We start from the raw sequence: 26,464 nt of genomic DNA on the forward strand, positions 1-26,464 counted from the left end.
TCCAAACTTTTCCCTCCATGGCCACATAAAAAAGCTACACTGGAGGAGGGTAAAAATGTGCAATTGAAGTCTTGTACATGATATTAATAGCAATGACAACAACAATAAAATACAGTTAAGTTTTTGCAAATACTTCCTAGGTGCCAGGGAGTCATCTCAATACTTGATACAGATCATCTACTTTACCATTCGTGGTGACCTCACAGGGTGAGTGCTACCATCATTGGCCACTTTGTAGGAATGGGAGAAGAGAGATTGCTAAATAATGTGGCCTTGGGCACAGAGCTGGTAGGAGACAGAGCAGCCAAAGCAGCCCATCTTCAGAGCCCGTACATTTATCCGTGCTCCTCTGTCACCTCCCCTACTGGTCCACACCGAAGCCTGGTGAGCAAGAGGTATGGCACCAGTCTTGGCAATTTCGCTCTTTGGTGAGTTCACTTGACTGAAATGGGAAACTCTGGTTCTGTTCAGTGTCCCAACATCAAAATAACAAACACATCTAGACCTGAGAGAACTCAAAATTTAATTTAGGAAACTAATTTCCTTGGACTCCAGCCAGCAACAAGTACTCTGACTTCCTCCCTACGCTGAGGCACTATTCATTAAGATAAACATATACTACTCATAACACAAATGAATTTTTTTTTTTTTACCATCTCTGATTTTCTCTTTGCAGGTTATCACTCAGGATTTCTATTTGTTTCCGATAAACTGACTTTGTTGCTCTAAAAACAAGAAAACATACATTCGGTTTTGCATTTGTGGAAGCCAGCAGAATTTATAAAAGACTTGACGTATCGTTCTTGTGCACAAGATGATTACCATCTAATTGGGAGACAAACCAAACATAGTGAAACAACTAAAGGTAGTGGTAGACTCAGAGAAAATTATGATTTCATACAAGTGCAAGTATTGTGGTGGATACCCAAGGGAGGGAAGAAAAGATTCTGGGGAGACAACTGAGGAAAGCTTATTGGAGTTTAATATTTAACAGAGGGAGGAAGACAGATTTGCGGAATGGAGGTGGAATCCCACGATGGAAAGGGCATCATCCTTTGCAAAGACACGGAAAAGGAGAAGCAAGTCAAGACTCTTCTGACCAACACGGACTTGCTGCAGACAGAGGACATTGAGGGAAGTAATAATGGTGACATGGGACAGATGAAGGTCAACAAACTGGTGAGGAACTTTGGATTCTAGACTGAGTCCTGATTTGATGCAACATATAATTGAGAAAGCCTGTATTGATTTTTGTACTAGTGGTAAGTAACAATTGAGGATGGAAGATTTTCTTGTGAATCTGGGATGGATAGAAACATGAAGAGTCTAACACAGGTTTTAGAGGACTTGATTATTTTTATTCCCTTTTTTCCTATTAAGTGCTTCAGACACAGAAAAGTAAAATGTGACTTTGTCTTTTGAAAAATAGAAATATTCATAACTGAAACAGAATAGGTAATGCTGTGAAACTAGAAACAACTGTGTTCCTCCCTTTTTCTCCATTTGAATCATAGTCTGGGCTCTTGATTTCCTACCTCAATAAATCTATTATCCTCCCCAGAACTGTGAGTTTCTTCACAATGTGCCCCAACCTCAGTGATTTTATTTACTTATATATTTGGCTTAATTCACCGAGAAGTTGAACTAGTTTAAAATAACACAATAGTAATACACAAAGTCCTAAGTGGAAACCGATATTGGGTCGTAAATTTGGCTCTGAGCTTCCTGGTGCCCAGAGCAATGATGGCATAACAACCGGTTATGGAATCTCTATTAATCATGTGGAAAATATGAGCCCTACTCAAACTAATTCTGTTTTCCTGCTCTTTCACAGTGAAGAGTTCATAGTTTCCCTTCTGAAACCAACACAAGAAACAGATGTTTAAGTATGTTGTTTAACAGCATAAGGACAAGCAATCCACACATCCTGCATGTTCTAGATTTCTGTTGGTACAGGTCAAATTCAATCACCGCTATCTTAGTACTATAAGCTAGTTGTTCCACTGCCCTGTATTCAAATAACAAAATATATTCAAATTATAAAAATGAAAAAATATATAACCCCTTTGATCCAGTAATTCAACTTTAAAGGACTTTATTAAAAAGAAATAGTTGTACAGGTGGACAGAGATATAGATGTTAAAGTATATCTTTATGTGATGTGAACTTTGAATAGTGCTTGTAATATAGAAAACACACACACAAAGAAAACACAAAAACAAAGTCCATCAGTAGGGTACTGGTTAAATAAAACAACATAATCTGTAAAAGAATTATTATATAGTTAAAGAAAGAATGAGGAATGAGGTCCCATATACAAAATTTTGTATTCTTCTGAGTTTTAAAATCAGAAAAGTATAAAAATTAATACAAACATTCCCCCATACCTTTCACCAAGTTCTCCAAATGTTATCATTTACCATATTCATCATTTCTCACAGATATATTATTTCCAGCTTTTTATTGGGCTACAACTGAAGCATAATATTGTGTAAGTTACCCAAATGTAAGTGGAAAATTCTAGTTACAGAAAAGGACAATCCCATTTTTAGATGTACAAACATATTCCTATATGGAAAGCATATATAGTAAACTGTTAACAGTGAGATCTTGGGGGAAGGGTATGGAGATTAGGGTAACTTTTATTCCTCTAAGCTAAACATTTCTATATTTGAATTTTAAAATCAGGTGCAAGCATTACTTTTTCAATGAGATTTAGAACGGCAGAAATGAATACCATAGAGGGGTCAGTGTTGTGACAATGTTCGCATGCTCTTGTTACTGGAGTGTTAATGGGTCCATTTCTCATGTCCTTGTATGGACATGTAGCTTGTATGGAACTTAGGACCTGCCTAACCTTTCAATGATAGGTTCGATGATAATGACACTTCTAGACTGTAAAATAGAGACAGTGAATTATAAGCCTCCTTTTCTATAAGATATCAGAGGTTGTCAGCTCTGTTGTTACCGTATGTTAAAAAATAAATGCAGAGAAGACAAAGACGAAAAGTTTCAAAGGCCTACCGATGAAGATCATGGAGCGTGACAAGTCCTTCTTCCATATTTTTGATGTCTACTTTTCTTTGTGATAGGAAGTTTTCTTTCTGAGAAATGAACGCCAGTTGTTTCTGATTCCTACCATGAAAAAAAAAAACAGAGTTATCATATGTGGAAGGGTGAAATCATCATTTTCACTCCTCAGCAAGAGAGGATATAGAATCACAAGTAAGAATGTAAGAAAGTAGGCTGGGAAGTTCAGCTCATAAACTATTAACTGAACAAATGAGTAAAAATAGAAACAAAATCTTTTTGCTAGTCGTGGCTAAATCTAAACTTCTAAAAATCCCCAAGCCATGGGAAGAGCATTAATTAATTATTAATTAATAAACCACAAGAAGGATACTATAGACTCCATCCCTCTGAGTGGGGATGTCTCTTGTAACGCATTTATCAATTCTACTATTTTCTTTTGTGAAGAGTGAAGGAACCAGTCATAACAACTTTAAATTTTGGGTTCACCTCTTTCTAGCAGTGTGACCTCAGGAAGAAACTCTGCCTGTGGATGAGCCTCGGTTTCCCCATTCATAAAATAGGGCCCACAAATGCTCACCACGTGTCAGGATTAAATGCAATGAAAAGAGCTCAAGCCAGTGTGTGGCATGGCACCCACGAGGCATTCTATACAAAGTGGTTATATTTTGTCTCCCATTTGCAGAGAGAATAATGGGAAGCATACAGTTTTGTTCAATGTCAGTTTTTTCCAGACATTGATAGGACATTCCTGTAACAGAAAGGGTTCTGTTTCTGTGTCTCATCTTCAAAACTGCTATGGACGGAACTGTGTCCCCCACAGATTCGTATGTTGAAGCCCTAACACCCAGGGTGATGGTATTTGAAAATGGGGCTTTTGCAAAGAGATCAGGTCACCTGATTAGATGAGGTCATGATGGGGTGGAGGCCCTCATAAGAAGAGACGCCAGAGAGCTTGTCCTCATCCTCTCTCTACTATGTAAAAATGCAGTGAGAAGGCAGCCATGTGCAAGCCAGGAGAAAGGGCTCTTATCAGAACCTGATCATGCAGGCACCCTGATCTCAGACACCCAGCCTCTGGAATTGAGAAATCAATTTCTGTTGTTGAAACCACCCAGAGTATGGGGTTCAGTTAGGGCAGCCCCAGTTGAAGACAAAAACCAGGAACAACAGTAAATGTTTTAATGTTCCAATTGTTTCTCATCAGCACATTTCATAATTAAAACTGATAACAGTATTGCTCTGGGGGAAATTTTTGCCTAAAGAACTCCTAACAACAGATTCTCAGTACGCAATTCAAATTGGATGAGATGTAATGATTGCAAAACTGTCTGCAGCTCCAATACCCCACGGACCACAAAACCAGTTTCACGTCAGTGCTCCTGGACACTGTAATTGCGCTCCCCAGTAATCTCACGTCACCTGTAGTGATGGATTATTACTTAAAGAATTCATGCTTGCAAGATGTTGTTCTGTATTCATTAAGAAACTATTGGTGAATGCCCACTATCTACTAAGCTATGTTTAAGGGGATATAGGTTTCAGAAGGATCATTCGGTTGGAAGGGAGGGCAACAAGTGAAGAGGGCAAAGCTGAAAGTGGGGAGAGCTTTGGAGGGACAAACCAGAGAATGATATTGGAAAAGAAAATGGGATATATCTGAGAAACATCGGGGAGGTGGCATTGACCAGCCTTGGTGCTTGAATGGAGTCCAACGGGTAGTAAAAGATAGGAATTTCCTTGAATAATTTCCCAGTTTCAGTGACCAAAGCTTTCTCTGAGATAGGGAAGAGAGGTACAGAGCCAGTTTCTGATGAAGGTGGTTCTCACAGTGATTCTCTAGACAGTCTCATAGGATCAACAGGATTTTTTTTTTTTTTTGGAGCTGATTTAGAAGTAAATATAATGCACACGGTGTTTATGGATCTGATCTGACCCATAGGAGGAAAGCATTACACAGTGCATAGAGAGGCAGATCAGGTGTGCTTATGTATTTGGGGTAAATAATATCTCATGGTTGTCAACAGATTTGAAAACTAGGAGAAGCTGAAGTGGAGAGTCACCATTCTGTGGCCAGGGAGGGCACCCCGTAACTATGGCATGCCAATTCATTTACGCATCACGGATAGAAACATACTCTTCGTAAATTTTCTGTTTCTGCATAAAAAGTTTATCCTCCTCGCTTAAGACAATCTTATATTGTCTGATAAGAGTCTGAAATTTCTCCTGTAGATCTTTGTTCTGTAAACGATTTTTGTGTAGCTGCTCAGCGATCTAGAAAAAAAAAAAAAACCAAAGCAATTGAAGTAGAGGACTTGCTTCACATTTCCTTGGAGGGGCGTCAGTCATGCGGGTGACTCCACAGCACTGGGCATATTACCTCGCACACAGTAAGTATGCCATAAATTTATTGAATGATGTAATTCTATATCCAATATGCAATTACACACCTTGGGGCCTCTCCTATAAATGATGACAAAAATGTAGAAAGGTAGTAAACACGGATGGAAAAACCAAGGAATAATAATTCATATTGAAATAAGAACCAGAATTAATAAACTGAGATCATCCGGCAAGATCTGTACATCCTACACTTGGGAAAAGAAAATATAACATCAACACTAGCTCTGGCTCAAAACCTCTTGGATGAGATACTATGGCTGCCTCTTGTTAAATACTTCTATTCAAGGACAAAAATAGTGCTCATTAGTGAACTTTGTACTTAACTTTGTACTTAAGATGTCTCTATTGAATTACTTCAAATGAGGTAAGAAAGTCAGGTTTAGTAGTTCAAAATAACCTTCCGAGAAGTTCATGGGCTGAGTAGTTCAAAATAACCTTCTGGCTGAGGATTGCTAAAATAGCTGCATGAAAAAAAATCTTAGAAGTGCTGGAGAACAAACAAAATAATGAGGGATTCTACAAGAAACTGAGAATCCAGAGTAGTCAATCTAGCACCGAAAACTCCTTTCATTCTGAGGACATTTACTGACATGGAAGAAGACACTTGGGGGAATTTCACTTTCTTACTTGACAAGAGGGGCAAAAATCAACACTTACAGCTCCCCCAGGTGTTGAGTCTGAGTAACCTTCCACCACTTTAGTCTGGGATCCCAAAAAGCTTTACATCCTGGAGAAGGGGAAGTTGGAAGCTAGTAAGCCATGGTCCAGCCTGATTTTGATCACCAGGGAGCGTCAAAGTGCATTAAAGTGGCTGGAGATGGGTAATGCCCCAGCCATCTGATGGAAATGAATGGAAGTCTGTTTCTGAATCATCCTAAGCTTCAAATTGTTTCTACATTTCTTTTATTCGAATACGATGTCTGGTGTACAGTTTTCCACCAGGAACAGAAGGAAGTAAGACAGCATGAACAAAGATTGGCAGAAACAACAGACTGCAGAAAACAAATCTACAAAAATATCTGCTAGTGAATGGAATTAGACACTGAACTATATAAGTACTGTGCTTACTATAATCAAAGAAATATTAGAAATACTTGAAAGTTACAGCAAAGAATTAGACATAGTGAAGAATGACAAAGCAGATTTGAAAATTACCATTTAAAAACTGCAATAGCCAAAATTAAGAGCCGAAATAAGGCCATTCTGCCCAGAATACAGCAGGGGGAGACAAAAGGCAGAAAATACAGGAGAGAGGGTAAAATACATAGAGAAAATGTATATTAGTACAAATAACTGTACACACACAATGTACATATGTACATATAATCAGAGTCTCAGAAGAAGTGGAAAGAGAACGAAATATGTGAACAGATAATGACTAAGAATTTTGCAGAACTTATAAAATACAGCAATTCGTGACTTTAAGAAGCCCAGTGAATCCCACACAGGAGAAATAAAAAAAGAATACGTGGACATATCATAGTGAAACCAAACTATGTCAAAGGAAACAAAGAAGACCTCAGGTAAATGAGGCATACCAAGTTCATGGATCAGAAGCCTCGATATTGTAAAAATGTAACATTACATTACATTAATATTGGTTTAAAATATTAACAAATATTACCCAACCTAATCTATAGATATAATGCAACTCCAGTCAAAATGTAAACAGGTTCTTTGGCAGAACTTGACAGACTGATAGAAATTCAAAGGGCCAAGAATAGATACAATCTTGAAAAACAAAGTTGGATTTAAACTACTAACTATAAAGGCTTATGTTAAAGCTGCTAATTAAGAAAGTCTGGTTTTAATGTGAGGAGAGACAAGTCCAAAGGAACATAATAGAGAGTCTACAGATCTACATACATATTTATGATGTATTTGTGATCTACATATGGTTTATGACAAACATGCCATTACAATATAGTAACAGGCAAAGACTGGCTTTTCATTAAATGGTGCTAATTAACTGGACAACCTTATGGAAAAACATGAATCTTGACCATCCTCTCACAGTGTACACATGCGCACACACACGGACTCCAGATGCCTTGTAGTCAGTCCTAAATGTGAAAGGTCAAACAATAAAGCCTCTAGAAGATCATGGAAGAAGAATTTCTTCATGACATAGGACTTAAAAAACAAAAAGGAGTAGGTTGATAAACTGGACTTCATTATAACTAATAAATTACATCCATCAAAAGATAGATCTGTACATAAAGTCTGTACATCCACAGTGTATATACTGTTCTGTATCTGTGTGATATTTTATAATAAAAAAATTAAAATAAAGTTAGCATAGAATTTCAGTTCATCACTGAGCTTGCCTATTACATCTCATGAGAATTAAGATTGTCTGCCACCAAGAGTCCAGTGGAAATAATGAATGGGTCAGAGCCCCGATTCCTTTGAAGCAGTCACTAACTTGTGCTCATGGAGTTTGGCTGAGGGCTATGGATTAAGGGGAAACCCCTCTGCCTTTGCCCCTATGAGCAAGTAAGCCATGACAGCGCAGGGATCCTAGGTTTTCCAGACAGCTGGGAGGCTACAAACTATGGAGCTATTATCTGAAACCTGCCTTGTAGCTCCTCCAATAGGAAATAAATAGAAAGGAAAAAAAAAATCCTTTGCCCAGAGAAATAAAGACAACTTTAAAAACTAACCAACCAACCAACCAACCAACTTTGTCTAGTTTCTGTCTTTCAGCATCTTCACAACTAAAAGAATCAGAGTAGGTCTAACCTGGAGAAAAGCCATCCCTAATGCTATTAACTCATAACCAAAAGTGGAAAGAATTTAATTAGCTCAAATCATTCTGGAAGAGATCTGCCTACAATGTTTTATGTTCTATTTGTCATGTAATAACATATTATGAGATGTTACTTATTTAGCCAAGACCCTTTTGTTGGACATTAACTGTATCTTCCCCTTAATTTTTCAACTATCATAATGAATGCTCTAATGAATACCTTGTGGATAAAATTTGGTTTACACCCATGATTATGTACTTAGGATATTTCTTTTAACCTAAGATTTAAAGTGTCCAGAGATTTCTCTCAGGGGCTAAATCTGACTCAAACACTTCATGACATTATTAAGTGTAGTATAGGTTGCTAGACTTTACAGGTACTACACAACAGAAAGGAGGTTCCTTTTTTTTTTTTTTTAAATAATTCACACAAAAATATCCATTGGTCTGGATATTTCTAATGTAAAATAACCACAACCACATGACAAGTTACCAAATGATTCATTTTCACACAGATAACATTTGCTTTTTCATATATTTAAAATACTTTGGGATCAAGTAGTTTTGGGAGGGGATAGAAATCTTTAAATCAATTACTGTCAATGACCATGACTATTATTAATTCATGAAAAATCTACTTTGGGAAAATTACACATTTTTCAAATATGTTTAAAATATTAACCAAAAATGAATTACAACCTAAAAGTCTAATTTCCATCTTCCTACCTGGAACATTCATGGAACATTCTCCAGAATAGATCATATCCTGGGTCATAAATCAGATCTCAACTGGTATCAAAAGATTGGAATCATTTCCTGCATATTTTCAGAGCACAATGCTCTGAAGCTAGAACTCAATCACAAGAGGAAAGTTGGAAAGAACTCAAATATATGGAGACTAAATACATGGAGACTAAAGAGCATTCCTCTAAAGAATGAATGGGTCAACCAGGAAATTAAAGAAGAATTGAAAAAATTCATGGAAACAAATGATAATGAAAACACAATGCTTCAAAATCTGTAGGACACAGCAAAGACAGTCCTGAGAGGAAAATATATAGCGGTACAAGCCTTTCTCAAGAAATAAGAAAGGTCTCAAATACACAACCTAACCCTACACCTAAAGGAGCTGGAGAAAGAACAACAAAGAAAGCCTAAACCCAGCGGGAGAAGAGAAATCATAAAGATCAGAGCAGAAATCAATGAAATAGAAACCAAAAAAACAATAGAACAAATCAATGAAACTAGGAGCTGGTTCTTTGAAAGAATTAATAAGATTGATAAACCCCTGGCCAGACTTATCAAAAAGAAAAGAGAAAGGACCCAAATAAATAAAATCATGAATGAAAAAGGAAAGATCACAACCGACACCAAAGAAATACAAGTAATTATAAGAACATATTATGAGCAACTATATGCCAGCAAATTTGACAATATGGAAGAAATGGATGCATTCCTAGAGATGTATAAACTACCACAACTGAACCAGGAAGAAATAGAAAACCTGAACAGACCCATAACCAGTAAGGAAATTGAAGCAGTCATCAAAAATCTCCCAACAAACAAGAGCCCAGGGCCAGATGGCTTCCCAGGGGAATTCTACCAAACATTTAAAGAAGAATTAATTCCTATTCTCCTGAAACTGTCCAAAAAATAGAAATGTAAGGAAAACTTCCAAACTCATTCTATGAGGCCAGCATCACCTTGATCCCAAAACCAGACAAGGATCCCATCAAAAAAGAGAATTATAGACCAATATCCTTGATGAACACAGATGCAAAAATTCTCACCAAAATACTGGCCAATAGGATCCAACAGTACATTACAAGGCTTATTTACCACGACCAAGTGGGATTTATTCCAGGGCTGCAAGGTTGGTTCAACATCTGCAAATCAATCAATGTGATACAATACATTAATAAAAGAAAGAACAAGAACCATATGATACTCTCAATAGATGCTGAAAAAGCATTTGACAAAGTACAGCATCCTTTCCTGATCAAAACTCTTCAAAGTGTAGGGATAGAGGGTACATACCTCAGTATCATTAAAAAAAAAAAAAAAAAGAATTACAACCTAAAAGTCCTAATTTCCATCTTCCTACCTGCTTTATCTTCTGCAAGAATTCCTCTTTTTCAATACCAGATGAATCTTCCAGTTTTTCTTTTGTATTCACAAAAAATTGTCTATGATCAAAGGAAGCCAAACAGATTCATATTAGGGCATGTTTTCCAGTAAAGCCACAATTATTTATGATACCAGAAACTTATAACCCCCATCTTCCTATGCAACACATTTATTGATATGTTCATCAAAATAAGCAAAAAAATTTACTTTTGATGAATACATTCTGTCTTTATTAAGAAACAATGATCAGACACTTGTACTCTGCAGGTGTTATAAGTATTAGAGATATAGTTCAAAGTTGTTACCCTCATGGAAATTACACTCTAGTGAAGTACTCAGAATATAAGCAAGTTATCAAAGTAATAATAACTTTCAGATAGTGTTAAGTGTTTTAAAGAATACAAAGTAGAGTGAAGAACAGAGAAATCCTGAGAGTGAGAATGCTTTCAGACAGGTGGTAAGGGAGGGCCTCTTGAGATGACTTGTGGAGGACCTGAATGATGAGAAGGGGCCAGATAGGTGAAGATCTGAAGAGAGTTTTTCACGTAGAAGGTACAGCCAGTGATAATATTCTGAGGCAGGAACAAGTTTTGCATATTTGATGAGGAGAGGATTATGAGAAGACTAGAGAGGTAGACAGACACTAGATCATGTAGGGGCTTGAGGACAAAGTACAAGTTCAGAGAAAACCGTGGGAGGATTTTTTTTTTTAAGCAGAGGAGAGACATGAACTGATTTCCATCTTGTAAAGATGACTCTGGCTACTTTAGTGGAGAAAGACAACAGTACAGGAAGACAGACGATGCAGAAGGCTACAGCAATGGTCCAGAAGGGAGAATCGTAGCTCAGACTAACATTGTAGTGGTAGAGGCAGTAAGAAATAGTTGGATTCAGGATATATTCTGAAGATAAAGGCAACAACACACCTTGGGATTTGGCTGGCATCTGAGTTGGGTTAGGGCTAGGTTAGCTGGTTAGTTGGGTTAGGATTAGGTAGTGAGGAAAACAGGAATGGTGGATGATTCCTAGGTTTTCCCTGGAGTAACTAGGTGAATGGTGACATGGAAGACTGAGGGAAGAGCTGTTTTAGTGAGGTGGCAAATTAAGAGTTCTGTTTAGGACGTGTTATGTTTGTGATATCTCCAACTGGAGAGGTCAAATAAGCTGTAGAGTCTATGCATTTGCTACTCAGTGCTGGATATATAAATTTGGGAGTTACTGGGGTACAGAGGGTATATAAAGCCATAAGACTGGATGTATGGAGGGTGAGAATAGAGCAAGGCCAAGAACTCCGAAATTCAGAGTCAGAAAGAAGAATTAGAACCAATAAAGGGCCCTGAGAAGGAGCAGTGCAGTGAGTGACATAAAGGACTATAACGTCTGGGAGGGCACAAGAAGGAAATATTTCAAGAAGGTGGAAGTGTAGGGGGTGTGGGTGGCTCAGTCAGTTAAGCCTCTGCCTTCAGCTCAGGTTATGATCCTGGGGTCCTGGGATCGAGCCCCAAATTGGGCTCCCTGCTCAGCAGGAAATCTGCTTCTCCCTCTCCCGCTGTACTCTCTTGCTGTCTCTCAAGTAAATAAATAAAATCTTAAAAAAAAAAAAAAAAAAGAAGAAGGTAGAATTGTGTCAAATTCCATTAGGAATTCGAGAACTTTAAGGGAGAGTCTAGATCATTACAGTTTGGCAGGATGGAAGTCACTGGCAATCACAACATCTGAAATAATTTCAACACTTTTAAGAGAGCGTCTCTATTGTTCTGCACTGCAAAGGCAAGGATGTACTCTGGGTCACAGATGACATGTCACTTATAGACAAGATTTAGCTTCCTACTTCCTAAGTGCTGAAAACCAGCTGAATGGCAAAGAAAGACCATACCCATTTAGAAAGGTAGGCACTGGATTTGCCTTTATGCTGCCAACACATCATGTTGGACATCAGTAATAATGAACAACGTTTATACTATCGATGCCTTCATGGACTTGTGGTTAACTTGGGTTACTCTTAACTGTCCCCATACAGACGGCTGAGTGACTTTCGTTTTTCCTTCAATATTTGGACCTCAAAATATGTAACAAGCTTGCAAATTAAATATTTCACGGAGGAAAAATTAAAGCTTATAGATTAATAGGAAGATGAATTCGTGCAAATTATTTTAGTTTCTTATATAATTTGCTCTTAAAAGAATATTATAGACTATTATACAACAATACTGTTTTGACTCTTTGAATCTACTAAGCAAGATTTATGTGCCTTTTCCCACCTCCATAGACAGAGAAAATGAACTAAAGGAGAAAAACAAAATGAATGCAAGAATTTTCTTTTAATTTGCTTGGTAGTAAAGAGGGAAAGGTATAGTTTTATTAATAACCTAAAACTTCAGTCACCAAATTAATCAAGTGTACTTTTCTTCAGGGAGATTCCATATGAATGAAAACTCTTGAAAAGCTGGAATTGAAAAAAAAATGATGTGCCATTAAAAATAGATCAGTGAGGGGCAGCTGGGTGGCTCAGTCAGTTGAGTGTCTGCCTTTGGCTCAGGACATGATCAGGTCATGAGTCCTGGGATCGAGCCACATCAGGCGCCCTGCTCAGCAGGAAGTCTGCTTCTCCTTCTCCCTCTGCTGCTCCCCTGCTTAGGCTCTCTCTCTCAAATAAATAAAATCTTAAAAAACATGGATCAACGAATCCTCATTTCTTTCTTAAATATATTTAAAACAAATTAGCTAACATGAAGACTGCTTATAAATAAACCTTTATCAGTATAGCAAGGTTTTTAATCATAACTCTTAGAAATAAGAGCTAATCTGTATCTTCCTCCATGATTATTTGCTAGTTTTTCTTTAAAATACGTATGAACTAAAACGATTGAATCACTTTCAGAGAAAGGGATTTTTTTATTCTGAGTTTTAATTATAGTATTACTTGAGCTTTTATACTTATAAATCTGGTACTGAGTATAAGGATTATTGCTTATTTTATGGCTAGAAGTTGGTAAAACAGCATTTTTTGTGGCACTGCTGTTTTAGAAGATATAATTTTAATTACAATACATGTGATCCTAGTAGGAATAAGCCATACTATAATAAGATTCCACATGGGATCCATGTACTTGCCTTTTGGGGAATCTACCCAAGTCCAAAATCTGTCCTTTAAACCATCAGGAGAACCCAGGGGTAGGCCTGGAAGACACATTTGTACCATAAGACCCCACCTTCCTCGTCAGAGCTGGGCCAAACACCTTCTGGGGAGAAATCTGGGAATTCTCCTGGGTGAAGTCTGCAGATCCATCTCCAAAGACAGATGGACCTGTGACAGGTAAACTCAGAGGGTTTGGAATGGCCATGCTGAGCCGCAGGCTCACCAAGGACAGGACACTGCATGTAGGTAAAGACAGAATAAAACACGGAAGCAGAGACTACGCACATTGGGGTGAACAGATTTCCTCAAGTTCATGGTCCCAGTCCCATGGGTCAAAGTTTTTGCCCTGAAACTTCCTTTTATTTTCTCAGTAAGTTCTGTAAGTCCCCCCTCAACTAAGAACAACTGTCATAGCCAGGGTAGGTGAGTCTTACAGGAGGTCCCACCAATGCCTTCCCCTGGGAGCATATTTATTTGTAGGGAGTCAGAAACTAAAGTGAGAACAATTCATTCCAAAGAGTCCCTGCCTTTTCCCTAATGACTGCCTCATCCCCTTTTTTTTCCTCTTGTTCATCTGAAAGACTGGTTAATTTCCAAATGAGGCGGTGGTTTTACAAAGCTATCACAAATTTCAGTAAATTAAGAGAATATAGTTTTCATCTAATACAAAAGAATTTTTTTTTAAAAAAATGAAAGAAATGCTTCACTAAAAAATAAAGTATCAAACTTACATTTTATCCTCCAGTATCTTACAGGATTTCTTCATTTCTTCGAGCTCTTGTTCCCAATGTCTTACTGATTCTTGTAGTCGTGCTATCTCTAAATTGTGATCACTAAGAACCTATTGAAAATTCAATAAAATGATGGCACTCAATTTTTACCAAATGATTCATGACAGTGTTTGATTCACTAAATACTCATGTAACACCCATTAAACTTTTACACTGGGGGTATCCTTTAGCTAAAATAAAAAACAATTATTAAAATAGTTTCTTCATAAAACAAGCCTGGGCAGAAATAATCCTGAAATCATCAGGAAGAAAACCAACATTTTGGAGAGAGCCCAACCAAATATAGCAGTGAGAATATGAAAATTATAAAAACAACTTTCAAAATAATGAATTCATTTTGACTACCTTTAAAAAAAATCCAAACAAATCTCCATTTTCATAATCATCATCAAAATATTCTACAATATTAGAATGAGGATTACAAAAAAAGTAAAAACAAATTTCTTTGAGAAATATGCTTATACTGAAGAGAATTTTTCCTCATATTTAATCAGTATTTCAGAAATGCTACAGTTGGGTACCGTGATAAAATGTCAGCATGATTTAAAAGGATGAAGTATGAACAGAGAAAATTCATAATGAAACATTTTTACAATGCAGTTTTGCAATAAAGAAAAGGGAAGGCAGGGGCACATGGGTAGCTCAGTTAAGCATCTAACTCTTGATCTCAGCTCAAGCATTGATCTCAGGGTGGGGAGTTCAAGCCCTGTGTTGGGCTCCACGGCCAGTGTGGAGCCTACTCAAAAAAAAAAAAAAAAAAAAAAGGAAAATGAAAAAAGGGAGGCAAACATTTATAGAACCTTGGTCTGCATTTCAGCTGTGGAAGAGAATGGAGGGGAGAGAGAGCTGATCAGACAAATTCCCCTGCTCCCCAGTGTGGAGTGACCACAGGCCGATTGGGTAATGCCATCTAACCCTGACCATCAGTGTGGACTCAGAGAAACACCTGCGGGGAGCACAGAGGGGCTCCCATTCTTACCAGGTAAGACAGGTGGCTGAAAGCTCCCCACCAGCTGTTTCTTCCTCTAACGTATCCACATGCCTCTACTACTGGGTCATAACTAGTTTCAGAGTCGACAAGGGTCTGTCATCTTAGAACCGCCCTCAACATGAGCACAATGTCTAAAGGATTAGGGGCTATATGCCGAGGACCCGTGAAGCCCCACATCGGGCCCACCTCACCCTCAGTCCTCGCTGCCCTGGACGTGGGAGCCACCTTAAGAATCACACACAATTGGCCTTTTCTGGCAACATCACCTCAGCGTGACTGAGCTACAGAGTTGTCGAAACCACAGGTAGCCCATGAAGGTTAACCTGAGATTCCTTGCTGTCTCAATCCAGAGCCAAAATGGGTTTTCTAATCTCAGTGGGTAACAACCCTAACACCCACCCTGACCAAATATAAAACACTCAGCTAACAGCCTTATTGGCAGGACCTCGTTTGAGCTCCAGCCCTTTGAAGTAGGCAATGTTATTACCCCATTTTACATGTGAGGAAACTTCAGGTTGGTAGAGTTGCAGATTTTAACCCCAGGTCTCTGTGATAGTCAAGTTTGTGGTTGAAATGCTATTCTCGGGGCGCCTGGGTGGCTCAGTGGGTTAAAGCCTCTGCCTTCGGCTCAGGTCATGATCTCAGGGTCCTGGGATCAAGCCCCTCGTCGGGCTCTCTGCTCAGCAGGGAGCCTGCTTCCCTTCCTTCTCTCTGCCTGCCTCTCTGCCTACTTGTGATCTCTGTCTGTCAAATAAATAAATAAATAAATCTTTTTAAAAAAAATGCTATTCTCCACTGGTAAGGTCGGTCAGGGTGGGCAGATTAGCTTGTGGAAGGTGGAGAGGACACTGGAGGTGAGTTTATCCTTGTCACCTTCCAGCCTTACAGAATGGTCCTAGAGATCTTGGGAGTACAGGTTAAGGAATATATACTGTGTCTTCCCAAGCTGGGTTGGTGGAGTTCCTTAAGATTTATGAGGCCCAAACCAGAGACAGGAGCTTGGGCCTGCAGATGAAGTCTATCTGGTGTAAACCCTGCGTTCTTTGAGCCTCGCCTCGCTCATGCTTCTCTATCTACTATTAAAAAACAGATAAAAATCTTTTCAAAGGCAGATATTGGGGAGAAATTTTTATTCTACTTATGTTCTATAAATTGGATATCATAATAGACACACTATAACTAAGACAATCAGAACCACCCTATAAAAAGTATAATGGAATTAACTGAGTATTCTGATAAGAAGTGTGATGTTTCTATTGCCCCAAATAGTTTTACCAGTAGCTCTCAGTACAGACAGAATACGCCAAAGACTCAGTAATTCAACTCATTGTGATAGAGGATTGGTAGGCGGTTCTGTTTTAATTAACACAGAAGGGATACTATCATTTACCTCTCCCATTAAATCACCTTCATAAGCTTCCATTTTCTTTAAAATAAGGATAATTTCTTTAAAAAATCATGAAATATTTAGGAGTGCTGGCTTTCAATGAATGCTATCAATTTGAAAAAACAGAAAGGCAGAATGCCTAAGAATGTTCTAATTCAGACAAATAGTCCCCTTTTCATATCAATGCTTCTGTGGCCAATGTAAATGAAGAGACTAAACTGTTTTATTATCATGCATGCAGAAGTGAGGAATTTGCCTGTGGTTATTCATTTGGGGATGTACAATAAAGCAGTTTCACAGAGATGTGACATATGGTTCTGTATGTATTTGGTAAGTTCTGAGTGCATTTTAAAAAATTCATTTTTAGGACGCCTGGGTGGCTCAGTTGGTTAAGCATCTGCCTTCGGCTCAGGTCATGATCCCAGGGTCCTGGGATAGAGTCCCACATCAGGCTTCCTGCTCAGCGGGGAGTCTGCTTCTGCCTCTGTCTTTGCCCCTCACCCCCAGTTGTCCTCTCTCTCAAATAAATAAAATCTTTTTAAAAATTCATTTTTAAAATATTTTGGTCCGTCAAATGCAATTTGAACCTAAGGCATTCCAAACTTCCTTCCTTGGACCATATTCCCGAAGGAGAAAGCACAGTTGTGTTACAACACTTTAAATAAAATGTCAGAAAATGTTAACATGTCAAAAACATCCTCTTGGAATGGCGTAAAGATGAGTTAAAATTAACTCCCTTAAAAAAAGTACCTGCTATTGTTTATATTTAACACAATGTATATCTAGGTGCCCTGGACAGGCTTGAAAAAAACATTGCTTATTATTTCTTACCACTGTGCTGGTCGTCACTCTTTCTTTCATTTTTGACTCTTGAAGTTTTAATATATCCAATTCTTTCTTCTTTTTATAAGTCTCTACTCTCTTAAATTCACAGGATTTTCTGTATCTCTCAATCTGTAGTGATAAACATGATAAACCAACCAAAACACTTGAGAACAAAGTTTAGCGAATGTTTTCATTTTGTTAATCTAATTCAGACTCAGTCTAAGTATACCACTGTTCGTCTGTCAACAACAACAGAAACACACCCCGTCTCCCCCAAAAGGGTTTGCTTGTTTAACTGTAATTATAAATGTTGAAACAGTAAATTCATAAGAGCAATAAAACAATGATCATTAATGGCAAATTCTAAAAGCAAACCGCCATGGTAGCAATCTACTCGTAAAACATCATAGCAGTGGCCACCAGATTTACAGTGTGCTAATAAGATCAGGAAAATCAAAGAAAAAAAAAAGATGAATGATCTGGAAATCTAAATCTCCTCCCCTGCTTCTTTTTAATGGGAAAGAAAAGCAGACTAAAAACAGAGTAAAAATCGCTGAAGACTGGGCAGCTCACAGTCTTGGACAACTTCTTACCATTCTACCAAGATCGAACATATTGTGATTACTTGTCAGACCCAAATCAAACATATCAATGCATTTGTCTGGCAAAATGATCAAGAACAAGGTAACTAACTGAGTAATAAAGCCTGAGAAAGCATATTCAACTCTGTACCAAAGAGTTATGAAAGCATACATTTGGGTGGCTTGCTGTCAAAGCCGTTGCACCCAAAGTGTCTTAAGAATGAACATGATCATGGCCAATTAGCTCAGCACCAGGGCACTGTTGCATAGGAATGGAATTTGGGGATTAACACATTTTGTTGAAAATCAGAATTCTGTGTTCATTCTTCAGCCAAAGACTTCTCCCAAGGTCTTGCGGTCATAGACATCATATTGGCAAATTGTTTTGTATTAGGGGAGATCTTACAAATTTAAAGACTCAGATAGCTGTAATAGATTATTCCTTTCTCATAGGAAGTAAAGGAAATTTACAGGCTGTTACCCCAGCCTATCACGTGCCTTCAGGGAACATTGGTGGGCGCTACCCAGGTTGTGAGCCCTAGCCAATTTTCCTGCATGACAGTCATGCCCATGACCATCTCAGAGAGGACAGCAGCAGGGACCCAGCTGCAATTCTCATCATGAGCTAGGTTGCCACCCATGGGGAAGAAGGAAGTCTGCTAGGAACACCTCCCATGCAGACAGCCCTGCCTCTCCTGGGGTAACAGAAGCACAGCAAAGAGGAACCATCACAAGCTACTCTGATGGTGAATTTTAATTAACACAGCCTAGCAGATACCAAGATGTGGTAGTCATTCCTATCCACTTTCCCCAAATTGCTAGTCTCAAAATAGTCTTTTCTGTTGCAGCCCTTGGCTCTGCCTATGCCTTCTGCAGGTTGCTCTGTTCCAGTGCATTTAGTCGGAGCTGAAGGCTTGGCAGGGCAGAACTCCTGGTCTTGTCCATAGAGACATGGCCTCAGAATGGTCAGAGGCAACAAGATACCATGAACACAAGGTCCTTGTCACTGTAAGGCTGCCTGTGAGCAAGGGGCCACCCCAGTGTTACAAATCCCATCATTCATATTCTTTCCCATGACCTGAGATGCTAGGACACAACCAGTGTGTACACCAAGGGGCTCCAGCGTGCTTGTATCTCTGACCTATTCCCATCCCACTGTTCACAGGAAGTACTGCATGGAACGCTTGTTAGCCTTGAGAATTTCCTGCCCGAGATTCTATATAACTCTTTTTTTTTTTTTTAATGAATCATGCCACTTACCTCTTCATTCAATTTTTGTTTTCTTTTCAAAAATTCCTCCTTTTCTTTTTCCAATTGTTCCTCTATTTTTTTGAGATGTTGTTTTTGTAATTCAATTTCTTTTCTCTTCAAGTGTATTTGGGTGTAGGTCTCATTGATGTAAACAGTCGTAGCGGCTTTTTCTTCCATCGTGTGGTTGAGCGTCAACACTAACTCTTCATGCTTCTTCCCCAGCAACGCTTGCTCTTTACTAGGAGAAAAGGATGGTTCACGGAATGTAAAGTATGGTTTTTAGGAAAGGAATTTAAAGTCTGTTTGCGGAGATGAACACCATAAAGAGGGAAATTTTAAGAAATACTTACTTCAGAGGTTTTTGTGATCTCTTAAACTTGGTTGAGAAGGAAACACAAGACAAATGTCATTCTTGCAACCGTTCACTGCTGCAAAAGTGTTATGTGGTCCTGCCTCACCCCACCCGGCCCATTCCTGGTAGCAACTATGGGATGTTTTGGTCTAAAGTATGCAAGGATTCAAAAACAGTTTCAAGCAGGTGAATGGAATGTGACCAAACAAATGGATTGATAGGTTGCATTGTTCTATCTTATCCTGAAACACGCCATGGATCCATCCCTGCCAGTGCCCTGCAGGGAGGGCCCAGGAGAGGGCTAGCCTTCCTCTGGGGGACAGGAGTCAAGGGAGGAGCGTGTAGAATCTGTCTTCACTGTTCAGAAGACGCTTGAAACCTAACCTGAACGCTCTTATCCTCTCCCAGCGGCAGCCAAATCTGAGTTCAAGACGAGACATTAACTTCACCTGTCACTAGCCACATCCATCTGAGGAAGACCTTACGCTGGTGAGAAACATCTACCCAGAGCTAACAATGCAAGATGGGAAGGACAGACAACTGACACCATTTCTAGATTTTTCCTTTTTTAAAAGCTTCTACAACATTAAGACCTTTTTCCTTTCTCTAAAGACTTCAGTTGTTCAGGGGGATTATGTGCGAAGCCTCAGGAAAATGGAAACAGGTTGTTGGTTAAGTTTATTTTCCAGAAGTCAGCTCTACCACGGAAATGCAGTTAAAAGCCCAGGCTAGAGAAGCTGGGTAATGGGTGTCTTGTGGGTATAGTAGAGGAAGTCTTCTGAGAATGAGTCAACCTAAGGATTGAGCAGCCTCAGTGGAACTAAGCAAAACAAGTAAAAAAAAAAACAAAAAACAAAAAACAAAAAAACCCACAAAACAAAAAAAAAACCTGACTAGGTGTGTTGAGATGGGTTGAGAAGAGAGAACTCGGACACTGAACACAGGACCTAAGGAAAACCTGTGCAAAGAACTCGCCTTTTTGGGGGGACTGTCCAGGAGAGGACCACCTGTCAGAGAGTGTTGGCATCTTGATGGAAAGCTTTCTTTGAAAAATGGATGCAATGACATTGTAGCTGGGTGACAGTAGCTCATCAAGCAACCCACCTTATGCCTGGCATTCACCTTTCCATAAAGCTTTCTCTAGAACAGGGACTCTCCAAGTGTGGTCAGGACCAGCAGCGTTAGTATCACCTGGCAACTCGTGAGAAATGCAAATTCTTACTCCCACCCCCTACACCTACTCAATCAGAAATTTGGGGTGCCAGGGAAAGTTCTAGTAATTTGGGTTTTAAGAAGCACTCCAAGTGATTCTGATGCATCCTCAAGTTTGAGAATCGCTGGTCTGTACAGGGGTGCTGGTGCTGGCCAACTGACCCAAGTGTTCCAGCCTGGATATTATCGTCCTTTTTATCAGTTTAGGAATCAAAAGCTAGTTCACCCAGCTGTCTCTGGCGATTGTGGCTAGTGAATCCACATTGTGAATCCCTACGAGGGGTTAGAGTTCTCAAGCTTAGGTGATCACGAACTTTCTTTTTTAAGGAGCATCCCCCAGAACAGGTGTTCTGAGGCTCTAACTGGGGAAAGGCATCCCTGGGCCTCGAGAGGTCTCCACCTAATTCCTGACACGTTGATAGCACGGGCCCCCAGCAGCCTCCTGATCACTTCAGCTTCCCAAGCAGATTTTTTTCTTTCACAGGGGCTCTTTCAACATTTCTTCCTCTGACAAACTGACATTCTGATATCTACGCATTAGCCTTACAGATTTGCACACAAGGCAAGTCCTTCTTAAGGTTTTGTTGGTTTTCCTTTCAGAATATGTCTCTTACTCCGTGAGCTGCATAAATTCAAACTTGCAATCCTCATTTTACAGGTGGAGGAAAGGAGGCCCATGGGGTAAAGTCCTGGCGACACAGCTCAGGAATAAAGGAAAAAAACTAACAGGAGTCAGAATCTGAGCTACAGGCGGTTATATATATCATCTCATTCAATTACAGATAAAATCTGCAACTAATTCTCTGCTGGGAACCAAGCCCATCCTCAGACCTCCAGCAGTTTATGGCTAAATCTCTTTAAGAAACTAAACTAGCTACAATGTATCTGGTTTGATACTGTATTTACAATACGATACCCAGCCAGATCTCTTGCTTTAGTGGATGAGGTCTGTAAACTTAACTTTAGTAAAGTGGAAACCAAAACCACTGTGTGCCTCTCCCTTTGGAGGGGGCATGTGATTCACACACAGTAGGAGCTGCTGAGAAGCTGGTTGGCCTCTGAAACTTTACAGGTCTTCGGACTGCAGGGGTTGAAGATTTTTTGTTCTCCCAGCTCTGTGCGGCCATCATACCCCCCTCATCAGCCAGGGTCATCTGCTCCAGGTGATATCTACCTCCTACTTGGCCCACACCAGCTCAGACCAGAGGACAGGCCCCGTAGGACAATTTTCAGACTCCAGCCACAGATCCCAACTCCCACCAGTACTGAATTAAAAAAAAAAAAAAAATACATACCCTAAAGCATCATTAATTCTTTTCAGATCAAGTATTCTCATCTTCAGAGTCTGTGTGTCATCACCCATCCTTTTAATGTCCGTCTTTATTTGATTTATCTCAAAAAGATTTAACCTGCGTGCGTCTCTGACACATTCTTAAAAGGAAGCAGAAAATTATTTGAGAAATGGCACACTTGATACTGAATTTCCAAATCATGAAAAAAGATAGGTCTTTCTTTGAAATACTCTTTTAACTATGTCCCTGTAGCAGGGGCCTCTTACCCCTTTGGGCCGCCTCAATCTCACTGATCAATTCTTTCCCCTACTTCAGCTGCTGCTGTGGGGACCAGGTTTGGATGGGCTCTCAATGACGTCACACTGGTGTGGCCTGGCAGCACGTCATTCCTGCTTATTCTTCCTACTTCTCACTGGCTGTCCAGGACCTCCTTATCCCCTCTGCCGTGGGACTTCTTTAAACATGCACACCGGTGTAACCCAAAGTGTGGGAGGCGGGCAAACAGTGGACCCATGAGGGACAGGAGAAGACGGAACAGCGTGTCTTGGAGCGTGTTCCCGTGCTTAGGGACTTGCTTTCAGCGGCAGTCAGCACCGTGTTACACCCCATATCCTCTCTCCCTCCTCCTGCTTTGGTCTCCTTATGCTGCCCTCCGCCTCCTTGGGTTGTGCTCCCAAATAATAGTGCAAAAGCCCCCCGCTCTGTTTTCTGGGGAACTCGGCGTGTTAAAGAACTAACTATTCCTCAACAAATAACACATCAGTGTAATCACGTAGGCCTACAGAGGTCTACCTCAGTGCGTGATAGGTGGAGAAAAGTATTTTTTCATACCGATGTTTAGAAGGTACCGACTACCCATTTCTACACCAAAAATTCTCTAGAAACGAGCTGGTAGTGCCACCTGACAGAGCTAAGTGATTTCTCCAAGGCTACTTGTTAAGTTTGTTTGTTGTAACTGCACTTCCCAAATTTTGATGTCTCAAATATGCATATATATCACCTGGGGATATTATTGAAATACAGATCCTTTTCAAGAATTTATTTATCTATTTTAGAGAGAGAGTACAAGAGTGTGCATGAGCAAGGGGAGGAGCAGAGGGGGAACAGCAGACTCCACATGAAGCCCGACATGGGGCTCGAACCCAGGACCCTGAGATCATGACCTGAGCTGAAACCAAGAGTTAGATGCTTAACCGACTGAGCCACCCAGGTGCCCCAAAATACAAATTCTGATATAGTAGTTCTGATATAGTAGAATCTAGAGATTCTGCATTTTATAAAAAGCCTTTAGATGCTGCTAATGCTGCTGATCCAAGAATCACACTTTGAGTAGCAAAGTTTTTTAACACAAGACCAATTAATGTGGTTAGGTATTCAGTAGGTATTAAGAATCGCTTTAGCTAGTATGCTAGTATATGCTTTTCCTTCTAAATATTTTTCCTGATTATAAAATTAAGCCCAAAGAGTCTTAATTCTGCCTTCAGCACAGATTCTTCTAAGTCTTTTTTTTTCCTGTATATAGAGTTTATTGTATTTTCCCTGGCACACCACACTAACACCATGCATCTTGTTTTCTAACTATCATCCCATGTCTAATTGGGAGATAGAAATCTTATAAATTGAACAGGGAAATTTTAATATAGAGAATTAGTAAGCCTAAGAGACGACTACAGTAATGAGGGATTGGATAGTAAGAGAGAGAAGAGAACTCAAAGGGATTCAGGGCTGAGAAGAGTTTGTTTGAGGAAACAGCCCCTCCAGCCCCCAAAATCCAGGCCTCATTGGAAAGGGCTGTGGCTCACAGGATGGTAAAGAAATTCATGAGATGCTGGGCTAGCAGAACTCATGGAAATCTGGCTTCTGGGGGAACTGAGGGGTCCTGTCCACAGGGAGTTGCCACACTTCAGATCTCACTGCAAAACCATCTGAGGAGTGCCAGGAAAGCTGCTCACATTTGGGGCCTCACTGGTAGCAATCCACCAGGAAGCTGCCCCAGGGGGCCTGGACGAAGCTGTGGGTTAAGAGGAGGGGTGGTGGTGGGGGGAAATGGAGGAACCTGCCTCTGGAGGATGGAGGAAAGCAGCCAGGCTCTGCGGGACCCTGACAAGCAGCAGCTGTGTGCCAAGCTGAGCACCCTGGGGCCAGAAGGAGACGCCCGTTTCCCTCCAGTACCCTTCCAGTGCCCTCTCTTGACAAAGCTCGACATGGTGCAGGCTGGTAAAGGGGGTAATGACGGGCCCAGCTCTCCTAACAGGCAAGGAAGGTAGATTTGGAGCTGCAAGGCAATAAACGGACAAGTGGAACATCAACTTAAAAAGTGATTCGTTGTGGTTGCTTTTGTTTGTTTTTAATTGAGACCCCTGGGTGGGGGAGGGGGAGGTTAAATGGCAGTAAGCTTTGGAGCTGTGAGGACACTTGGGAGTTGTTCTCCATTGAGCAAGGGAGGCAGCCCTTTCTATTCTTCACCGTGACTGCTCCCTGAACGCAGGACGCACCTGAGGAGACAAGGGACCGAGGGCAGTGTCAAGCTTTTGTAGGCTTTCCTGTAGAGGACCCAAGCTGTGAGCCTCAGCCAACACTCCTGACAGCAGGGGAAATGAAACTGAACGCTTACCCTACACCAAATACCAAATGTAACCAGAAACTAATCAAAAACCTAAATGCCACAGCTAAAACTATAAAACTCTTAGAAGAAAACATAGGGGGAAATCTTAAAGACACTGGATTTAGCAATGATTTCTTGGATAGGACACCAAAAGCACAGGCAACAAAAGAAAATATAGATAAAAATGGACTACATCAAAATTTAAAACTTTTGGGGGTGCATGGGTGGGCTCAGTCGGTTAAGTGTCTGCCTTCAGCTCAGGTCATGTTCTTGGGGTCCTGGGATTGAGCCTCACTTTGGGAATCTCTGCTCAGCAGAGAGTCTGTTTCTCCCTCTCCCTCTCAAAAGAATAAACAACATCTTTTTAAAAATTTGAAACTTTTGTGCACTGATAGTCAATATCAGGTGAAAAGGCAAACCATGGAATGGGTCAAAATATTTGCAAATCATCTGATACAGGGTTAACATTAGAGTCCATGAGGAAGAATTCCCACAACTCAATAACCAAACAACCTACTTAAAAGATGAACAAAGGACCTGAATAGGTATTTCTCCAAAGAAGATAAGCCGATTACCAAATAAGCACGTGAAAAAATGCTCAATATCACTAGTCATTAGGGAAATGCAAATCAAAACCATGATACCAATTCACACCCATTGGGATGGCTGTATCTAAAAAAACAAAAGGAACAGAAAAGAACAAAGAACAAATTGACAAGAATGAGAAGAAACTGGGATCCTTGGGCATCACGGTGGGAATATAAATTACTGCAGTCACCAGGGAAAACAGTATGGCCGTTTCTCAACACTTAAAGTAAAAGTACCATATGACCACACGATCCAGCAATTTCCTTCTGTATATATGGCCAAAAGGATGGGAAGCTGGGACTCAAACACATATTGGCATCACCATGTTTATAACAGCTTTGTTCACAATAGTTGAAAGGTGGAAACAAGCCAAGGGTCTGTCAGTGGATGAATAGATACACCAAAAACCATATACACATAAAATGGAATATTGTTCAGCCTTAAAATGAAGGAAAATTCTGACACATGCTATAACATGGATGAATCTTGACGACCTGCCAAGTGAAATTAGCCAGTCACAAAAGGGTAAGTATCATATGATACCTCACTTATATGAGGCACCTATAGTTCTGAAACTTACAGAGAGAAAGTAGGATAGTGGTTTAGGTGAGTCAAGCTGCCTAATTTAATTGAATAAATACCAATTTGGAATGGGCTGATCTACATATCATTAGTCTATCTAGATACTAAATTATAGAAATTCAAGTTTTATATATATCATTTCCACTTAAAATGTAAGGGGAAATTATCATGGATCTACGTTTGTGTTGTGCACTCGTTCTAGCTATATTTTGACATGACCTAACCATTAAAAGTGTCTTCCTATAAGTAGTAGGCTCTATTTTCTTGTAAGATAAACTAAATTTCTATGCTTGATAACCTTAAAAGTACCTTCCAATTCTCGGCCAATGCTACTAGGAAGAGTTTCCAGTAGAAAGTACAGTCTGCTGAGTTCCATGCTTTCAATTTCCAGGAGATCGATTGTGGCTTTTCTCATTTCTTCCTGAAAAATTGAATTACATATTTAAAAAGTTAAGGCATTAAGCTAATAAAATTGATTTCCTAAGCAATGCCCTATTATAAATATTTTTAGAGATCAAGCTTTGATTTCTGCTCAACACCTTCTGCTCGTATTTTTATT

At 39.7% G+C, this 26,464-nt stretch overlaps 1 protein-coding gene across 1 annotated transcript in view; it reads right to left on the reverse strand.

Annotated features, from left to right (window-relative positions):
- CCDC175 (coiled-coil domain containing 175) overlaps positions 1-26,464 on the reverse strand; it is a gene marked incomplete at both ends in the record, with an annotated part of 65,330 nt that overhangs the window by 34,630 nt on the left and 4,236 nt on the right. The window contains 9 exons of the mRNA XM_080808417.1: positions 654-725; positions 3,025-3,135; positions 5,168-5,304; positions 10,287-10,368; positions 14,180-14,289; positions 17,449-17,571; positions 19,284-19,512; positions 22,134-22,269; positions 26,215-26,326. Of these exons, the coding sequence (XP_080664543.1) occupies positions 654-725; positions 3,025-3,135; positions 5,168-5,304; positions 10,287-10,368; positions 14,180-14,289; positions 17,449-17,571; positions 19,284-19,512; positions 22,134-22,269; positions 26,215-26,326 (1,112 nt within the window). The remainder of the gene's footprint in view (positions 1-653; positions 726-3,024; positions 3,136-5,167; positions 5,305-10,286; positions 10,369-14,179; positions 14,290-17,448; positions 17,572-19,283; positions 19,513-22,133; positions 22,270-26,214; positions 26,327-26,464) is intronic.

Source organism: Martes martes (genome assembly GCF_963455335.1).
Source record: "Martes martes genome assembly, chromosome: 7".
Lineage (NCBI taxonomy): Eukaryota > Metazoa > Chordata > Mammalia > Carnivora > Mustelidae > Martes > Martes martes.